Source organism: Pteronotus mesoamericanus, unplaced genomic scaffold, assembly GCF_021234165.1.
Source record: "Pteronotus mesoamericanus isolate MK-2021 breed Mesoamerican mustached bat unplaced genomic scaffold, CSHL_Meso_final scaffold_174, whole genome shotgun sequence".
NCBI classification, from domain to species: domain Eukaryota; kingdom Metazoa; phylum Chordata; class Mammalia; order Chiroptera; family Mormoopidae; genus Pteronotus; species Pteronotus mesoamericanus.
Window position 1 is genome coordinate 46,492,578 of NW_026555309.1, and position 7,951 is coordinate 46,500,528.

The 7,951-nt window shown below is 63.9% G+C and overlaps 1 protein-coding gene across 1 annotated transcript; it reads right to left on the reverse strand.

The window, feature by feature from the left end:
- Window positions 1-497: 497 nt before the first annotated feature.
- NRBP2 (nuclear receptor binding protein 2) lies at window positions 498-7,523 on the reverse strand. The gene is made up of 18 exons (XM_054590643.1): window positions 7,387-7,523; window positions 6,888-7,010; window positions 6,706-6,807; window positions 6,525-6,614; window positions 6,296-6,336; window positions 6,099-6,193; window positions 5,990-6,013; window positions 5,836-5,919; window positions 5,709-5,764; window positions 5,509-5,604; window positions 4,350-4,482; window positions 4,146-4,248; window positions 3,980-4,030; window positions 3,769-3,904; window positions 2,780-2,833; window positions 2,629-2,692; window positions 2,478-2,533; window positions 498-2,395 (listed from the first exon to the last, which is right to left on the reverse strand). The coding sequence occupies exons 1-18, from the start codon at window positions 7,507-7,509 to the stop codon at window positions 2,327-2,329; spliced, it is 1,500 nt and encodes a 499-aa protein (XP_054446618.1). The 5' UTR covers window positions 7,510-7,523; the 3' UTR covers window positions 498-2,326.
- Window positions 7,524-7,951: the final 428 nt, after the last annotated feature.

Below are 7,951 nucleotides of genomic sequence, written 5' to 3' on the forward strand. Positions count from 1 at the left end.
CTGCAGGAGCACATGAAGATGAATTGAGACACATATAGAAGACAAACCCCAAAAAAGGCAATTATTAACTCCAGGTAAAACAAAAAGTTGTGCAAGAAAGCAAACATCGTCCTTGAACACCTTGTTCCCTCCTAAGACCAGTGGTAACAAAGCTGTAGTAACACCTTTTACGCTGGGGTGATACTGGATCGGGGACTGAGGCCAGCGACCACCCCCTGGCCTCCGGAGGACACCAGCAAGGATCACCTCATGTAGAAAAGCCAATAAAAAGCAAGGAAAGCCTGTGTGTGGTTTTGAGAAACATGGATTTTAAAGGCCTGAAGAAACAGCTTAGAGTGAATTTGGAAAGGATCAAGGTTGGGAACTGCATTTAGTGTTATTGGCCTAAGAAAAAAATTCCACTTTTAAACATAATATGCCTATAAATTGGAAAAGATAAAAGTTAAAATGAAAACCTCAACATCGGCTTGATTAAATGAAGCAATGGTAGTACAGAGTTCTGTGTTCAGTTTAATCACAGGTACAACGTTGAGCGTTTGACATCAGGCTGTGGAGGTCGATGTGAATCAGGCAGCTTAGCATCAGGATTTCCAACTAGGCACGTAGGTTATTTTAGATTTGTAGTTTTAAATTGAAAGGTGTGAGAATTAAGTTGTGAGAATTTGATTAATTTTGTAGAGTGTGGAAATGTTCACAATACCTGGAGAGTCACTGTATTTGCACACTTAATTTATTTGATACGCCTCAGTCAGTCTGTCTTGTCTCAGGCTTTGGTTGGGGCAAGGCGGTAGGTGGGATGACACCCCTCCCCCCGCGGACGGCCCTGCCTTAACCCCCAGAACTTGAGGATGCTACTTCTGACAGCCAACGGACCTCGGCACGGGGGGACTCTTCTGGATCATCCAGGTGTACTCAACCTATTTACATGAAAGTTTTTTTGGCTGCAGAAATTCAGACAGATGGTTCGTGAGAAAGACTCAACCCAACATTGCTGGCTTTGCAGATGGAGGATGGGGCCACGGGCCAAGGAGGGCAGCAGCCTCTAGAAGCTGAGCATGGCCTACGGTTTTACAGCGGGCCAGAAAACACGGACCACAGCCTGACCACTGCCAGGCAATGAATTCCTGCCCGGCACCCAGCGCTGTGCCTGACACCACAAGCCGGCAGCCAGCCTGCAGGAGCGGCCGCTGGACTCTTGCCTAGAACCTCGAGAAAGAAAGGCAGCTGGCTGACACCTTGATTCTAGTCTCGTGAGACCTGCGCCAGACTTCTGACCTACAGAACTGTAATAAATTGGGGTGGTTTTAAGCCACTAAGTTTGTGGTAAGTTCCTCGAGCAACAATAGACAACTGATAGAATGGTCAACTTCCTCAGTTTGGCATTTGAAATGCTTAAAAAGAACCCTGAATGCACTAAATTTATACATGCAATTTAAACTGTTAAGAGTGTTTACGTTTGAAAATGGAGGGGAGGTGGTTCAAGAGAAACCAGGCCAGGGCAGCGCAGGGGCAGCAGGACCTGGGGCGGCAGCTGCTACAGGGGGTGAGGGAGGTCACCCGGGGGCGGCGAGCCTGGGGGAGGCAGAGCGAGGAGCCGGGAGGACTCCTGACCTGACCCTGCGGGCCAGGGAAGATGGGAGAGAGGCAAGCCCTTTGGAGGGGCCACAGGGGCCTGTGGAGCGCCCACAGGAGGGGCGGTCCCCGCCTAGAGCAGTGCAACACCAGCGAGGGGCTTCAGGGCTGGCCTGCACTGGACATTGGGCGAAGGCGCAAGAGCCACATGGTGCTGGGATCTGGGGCTTTGCGCAGCGTCTCTGCTGTCTGCGCCTCCTGCCAGGACATGGCCCTGCTCAGTGCCCAGCACCGTGCCGGATGCCTGCAGGTGCTCCGCCATTGACTTGAGGTTGGGGTTCCTTTGTGTGGGTCTGTGCTACCCCCCAACCGTGGCTCCCGACAGGGCAGCCTCCCCATTTGGAGGGCTCAGTCACCGACCAGACAGCTTGGGGGGCGAGGGACTGCCTGCTGGCGCAGGGAGGCTGTGGGAAGGAAGGGTGAGCGCGGAGGCAGGTTGGGTGAGGGGGTCCTCGTCCTAAGGACGTGTGTGGCCTAATCATGCCCCCCACCCTGCTGATGAGCTTCCTTGTGGGCCCAAGCCCGCCTCCCTTGACCCTAGCCAGGGCCTCTGAGCAGCTGTGCAAGGCAGAGGGAGGTTCCTCAGTAGCAGGCATGGGGGCCTCAGCCCCCAGGCACACAGGCGGAAGGCAGCACCCGGTCGGTCCCCGGACCCTCGCGTCCAGCTTCCCGATGCGGGTTGCCGGGTGTGCTGTCACAGCTGGGCTCCGCGATGCTTGCGGAAGGTGCTCTCCAGGAAGGCAGCCAGCTTAGTCCGGTCGTCCTGCGGGGCGGGAAGCTGGCATGGGGGAACCGGAGCGGCCCACCCTTCACCCTCCCAGCCTGGCCACACCCAGCATGCATACCTCGTGGACAAAGCCGTAGTGCACGAGCTCAGTAGCGAGGTCCTGGGCGCTGTCAGCTGTGGCAGGGAAGCGGAGGGCAAGGAGTGAGGAGACAGCGCCACCTGAGCCCACCCCGGCCCAAGGTCCCCATCCGGGCCCCCGCCCAGCCTACTTGGGAGCAGGTCGTAAGTGAGCTGCCGGTGCAGCCGGTCCTCCAGCACCAGAAGCAGAGTGAGCTGGGGAGGTGAGAGGGCAAGGTCGGCGCTGCGGTCCGCCCCGCCCCCGCCCCGCCCCCTGCAGGCCCTGCCTGGGGCCCTGCTCACGTGCCAGCGTGCCTTGTCCTCGCTCCTCTCCAGGTTGCACTGCATCTGGATCACCTGGGGGTGGTGGGGGCCCAAGGTCACCCACAGAGGCTCATACTCAGCAACTGAGGAGCGAGAGCAGATGCACCTCAAAGGGGCCCAGAGGGACAGGAAGGACTGGAAATGGGGACAGTCTCCAAGGGGAGCCTAGACGGCACCTCTTGCAGAAGGATGAATAGGAGTTTTCACAGGCGGAGAGAACACCTGACAAAGAGGGGGCTGTGGGGAGCGGGTGGGGGGAGGCGGGGGAGGCAGCAGAGCCCGGCAGGCCCAGGCCTCAGAGGGCCGCAGGTCGGCTGAGGACGCCCCCGGTCTCTGCGGGCGGCTCTGGCTGTTAGGACACGAATTCTGGCTGCAGTGTGGCGGGGAGCCACGAGGAAGGAGGCCAGGCGGGGGCAGGTGCGGCGTCCAGGTGGGGAACAGAGGTGGACCAGAGCCGAGCTGTGACCGTGGAGATGCACACAAGGACAAAGCCAGAGCCTCTGGAACTCAGTGGGTGTGGCCACGGAAAGGGAGGGAGGGAGGCTCCTGGCAGGAGGGAGCGTTGCAGGAGGAGAGGTTGGGGGAACGCAATGTGGGGCGGGGGGGGGGGGGGGGGGGGGGAGCGGCAGGGAGGAGACGCCAGAACAAATGTCAGGGAGCCAGCAAGCCCCGGTGGTGGGTCAGAGAGGGCTGGGGGACGCGGTTCCCAGGCAAAGAAAGGCTCTTGGGGCAGGCCAGACCAAGGGGGCAGCTTGTATGGGGACAGGGAACAAGGGGTCGGAAAGGGGGGTCTGCAGGGACAAGGGGTCTCTGGGAAAGGGGGTAACCCAGCTCCTCTGAACACCCCCAGCCCCCACAGGGGGGCAGCCAGGACCTGGCTTCTGGCAGCCGGGAGGGCAGCGGGGCTGGGACGCCAGCAGCCCAGCATGAGGACGGCGCCCGCGGGGCAGCAGGAAGGCAGGGCTCACCTTTCTGGTCTCTGAGTCAAAGGGCTCCGGTGTTGGGGTCTTGGCCTTCTGGGCCTCCTCTGGGGGCGGGGCCAGCGCTCGGGGCAGCCCCAGGGGCCGGGCCGCGGCGAAGTTCATCAGCGGGTAGATCCCGTTTCTGGGGACACACCGGGGATGGCTGGGGGCTCACGCCCGGCAGCCGCCTGGTCCCCAACCACACACCAGCCCTCACCTGACATCCTCCAGGAATTTGTCCAACTCCAGATAGGAAACCTCCGAGTACCTGGCATGGGCGAGAGAGGCACATGAGGGCAGCCGCCAGCCTGCCCTGCCAGGGGGCGGGGCTAAGTGGGGACGGGCCACATGGAGAAGGGGGCCTCGAGGCGACAGCCACTCACCGCCACTGCAGGGGGGGCCGGGAGGGTCGGGGGATCTCCGCCAGGACCGCATGCAGGTCCAGCGACTTGGTCTTCTCCTCCACCATGTTCTCAGGCACGAGGTCTACAGGCCACAGGGGCGCTCAGGGAGGCGGGCCCTGCAGGTCTCCTCCCTCATCCCAGCCCCAGGCCCCCCCCCAACCCCCTGGGCCGCCTGCCCCTCACACTGGTGCTGGATGAAGCAGTGAGCTGCCAGGAGCTTCAGCGAGTGCACCTCGAAGAGCACACGGTGGAAGAGGAGGTTGTGGGCAGAGGGCCGGCGGGCAGGGTCGCGGGCCAGGCAGGAGAGGATGAACTCCTGGGGGCGTGGAGAGGACAGGCTGCAGTACAGTCAGGGGGTCTCTCTGCCTTGGCTTCCTGGTAGCGGGAGAGGGCTTCCGGAACTGCCCAGACCCCCAGGGCCCAACCCCCAGGGGGCCTTCAGGCAGGAGTGTGCAGAGGGAAGAGCGCCCTAGGTAGGATTGGGCAGCCAGGGTCTGATCCTACCAACAGAACACTCAGGCCCCGAGCCAGGACTTCTCTTGACCCTCAGAAAAACCCAGCGCCGGGGGGCAAGGTGCTGTCTTCCCCGATTCAAACAGGAAGTCTGCAGAGGGCCAGCCGGCCAGCCCAGGCCCCCAGAGGTCACATGGCCCTGCATGAACCCCCTGCCACGGCCGGCCCCTCGCTGGTTGTCTCGGCCAGGCCCAGCTCTGGGGGGTGACCCTGATGAGTCCCTGGCCCCCGCTCCCTTCCATGCCCTGTGCAGCCTCTCTTGTCCGTCTTGGCTTCACCTCCCCACCAGCCCCATCCTGGCCCATCAGTTCCCTCCCCCACCGCCAGAGGCCACATGGTTAAGCCAGAGAGTCCCCAGTCTCTGGCCAGAGAGGTTGTGGATGCAGCTTCCATCCAATACTCCCTCTGCCTGCCCTGCTGCCTGCCACGCCTCCTCCACAGCCCAAGCTGGAACGTTCCCTCTAGCCTGTCCCTTGGAGGCTTAAATGCAAGGACATGGAGCCAGGCAGACCTGGTGCAAACACTGGCTCTACTGCTTACCCTAGAGCTGTGGGCAAAGGACTCAGCCTCTCTGAGCCTCAGTTGCTTTATCTGTAAAACGGGCGTCACAGCAGCGCCCATTCACCATGTCTCTGTGTCCCCTGCCATTCAGATGTGCACTGGGAGCCTCAGGCCTGGAACTCAGCCTGCAGCCCAGGTCAGGCGCTTCTGGTTGGTGGGCCCTTGTGTCCAGGGGCCGCACCTGCCTCAGCAGCAGGGACCCCCTGCCCTCCAGGACTGCCTGAAATACCTCCCCAGCCCTACCTGTAGGGGCTGGCGAGCTGCTTACCCTCATGTTGGGATCACTCAGCGAGTGCCTGGCACGAGCGATGGCCTCCTCTGTGACCCGGGTGTCCCCGTTGGCCTGGATTTCCAGCACAGCCATCTGCGGACAGGACGGGGAGGTCAGGCACCGGGGAGTGAGCGCACAGGAGGGCCACGCGCAGGGAGCTGGGGGGAGGCCAGCCCACGAGGCCATGCGGCCAGTACCTCCAAAGCACACATCCCGAAGGAGAAGATGTCCACCGCTGTGCGGTCGGCCACCTCTGAAAGGGGGACAGAGTCAGCACCGCAGGCGGGCGGAGGCTGTGCTGGGGGCGGGGCCTCCCGGACTCACCGCCGTACTCCGGAGGGAAGAAGTGCAGGTTCCGCGGTTCCTCCTGCTCGGTAGGGATGGGGCTTCGGAGATCATCCGGGAGCGCTAGGGCAAGCGCAGGGATGAGCGGGCCGGACCTCTCCGTGGCCCCCCATCCCCCAGGGGCCCCACGCACCGTTGGAGAAGATGCGGTGCCACACTGCGCAGGGCACAGGGGAGAAAGAGGGGGTCAGTGCGTCGCGGCTGCGGGCGGCCCCCAGCCCCGCCCCCTGCCCTGCCCGCACCGGAGCCGATCTTGATGAGGCCGTTGTGCTGTATGAAGATGGTGTCACTAGTCAGGTTCCCGTGGATGATGGGAGGGCTGCAGGCGTGCAGAAAGCTGCGGGCGAGGGCCGGGGAGGACAGAGCAGCAAAGCTGGGTCAGGGGGCGCCGGGGAGGCGGGGCGCGGGCGGCGGGGCGCGCGCAAGCCCAGGCCCTCACCTGAGCGCGGACAGGATCTGCGTGCACCAGCGCTTCCAGGCCTGTCGGCGGACGCACTCCATCGGACCGGCGGCGGGAGAGGTGGCTGGGCCTGTGGTGCCCCCACGTGCCCCCGCCCCTCAACCCCGTTCCCGTCCCCGAAGCTGCCCCGCGCCCCGCCCCGTCTCCGTCCTGGGCGGTGCCCTGTCCCGGTCCTGTCCTCGAGGCCACCCCTGCCCACTCCCCATACCCGGGCGTTCATGGCCTTGTGGTTCTTCTTGGTCTTCTTGAGGAACTGCTTGAGGCTGCCCGAGGACACGTACTCTGTGATGAAGATGACCTGCGGGGCGGATGGGCTCTCGGCTCGCCAACTGCGGGCGGGCGCCCCACCCACCAGCGCCTGGCCCGCCCCTGCTGTGCCTGGGGCTCACCCTCGCGCCCGCCTCGGAGGCATCCAGCCAATACTTGTGCAGCTTGACGATGTTGGGATGGTCAACCAGCACCAGCTGCTCAAACATAGTCTGGATCTTCTCCTGGGAAGTGGGGGGGGGGGGGGTGCAGTCACGAGGTGGTCACAAGAAGGGGGGCGGAGGGGGGATGCCGCAGGCCTCACCTCGTGCGCAGAGAAGGCCTTTCTGTCGCTGAAGTGCAGCTCATTCCACACCACCTCCACCCCCTCCTCCGTGTCCATGGCCAGGAAGGTGCTCTGGACCCCGGGCATGTTTCCCTGGTTTACCTGGCCGTGCGGTTGGGAGAGTGAGTGTGCTGGTAGGTGTCAGGGGAGGCAGTGGGGACTCGATCTCTTCCCACACCCTTCCCACGGGCTCTAGCTGGGGACGGAGGTCCCCGCCCGCTCTGGGGAAGCTGAGGGCCCGCGGGGGACTTGGAGCAGGTTGCAGGAGGTTGAGTATGGTTCCCAGAGGACTAGTGGCTGGTCCCAGAGGCATGGGGAAGTGATCCTGCCAGGTTGGCCCTTAGGGAATCAGGGTTCCTCACCAGGGCATCGGGGTCAGGCCAAAGGGGTGCAAGAAGAAGGGCGCCCATTCGAGGCCGCAGAGATTTCGGGCCTCCTTCTCCCCAGCTTCCACCTCACCCGCCCGCCTCCTGCCCACCTGCTCCCGCCGCTTCTGCCAGCGGCCGCACGGGCTTTCCTCCAGGATGTCGCTCTCATCTTCGCTCTCCTCCTCCCGCTCCCGCTCCCGGCCCCGCCTGGGCGCCGGCTCGGGAGCCGCCATGGCTCGGCGGGCCCAGGCCGCCGCCCTCCGTGCGATCTGCCGCCGCTGCTCCCCGCCCGCCCTGGCCCGGCGCACAGAAGCACAGCCAGGAGCCGAGCCGCCACCGCCTCGAGCCCTGACCCGGGCTCCGGGAATTGGGCGGCGCGGGTGCGCGGCCGGGGAGGTGGAGCCCGTCTGCCCCTCCGGAGCCGCCTCCTCCGGCTGGAGCCGGAGTGGAGCTTCCCCGCGGAGGGCCGAGCCCGCGCGGCGTCGGGAGAAGGCCCCGCCTGTCAGCTCTCCGGCCCCGCCCCGGCGAGCCCCCACCTCGGAGCCACGCCCGACACGAGGCCCCGCCCCGTTCTAGGCCCCATCTCTAGGAGCCGGGCGCTACTCAGGCCACGCCCCGACTAGGCCACACCCATTCTTGTTGCATGCTCCGCCCTGCAGCCTCCGCCCCGTCAGC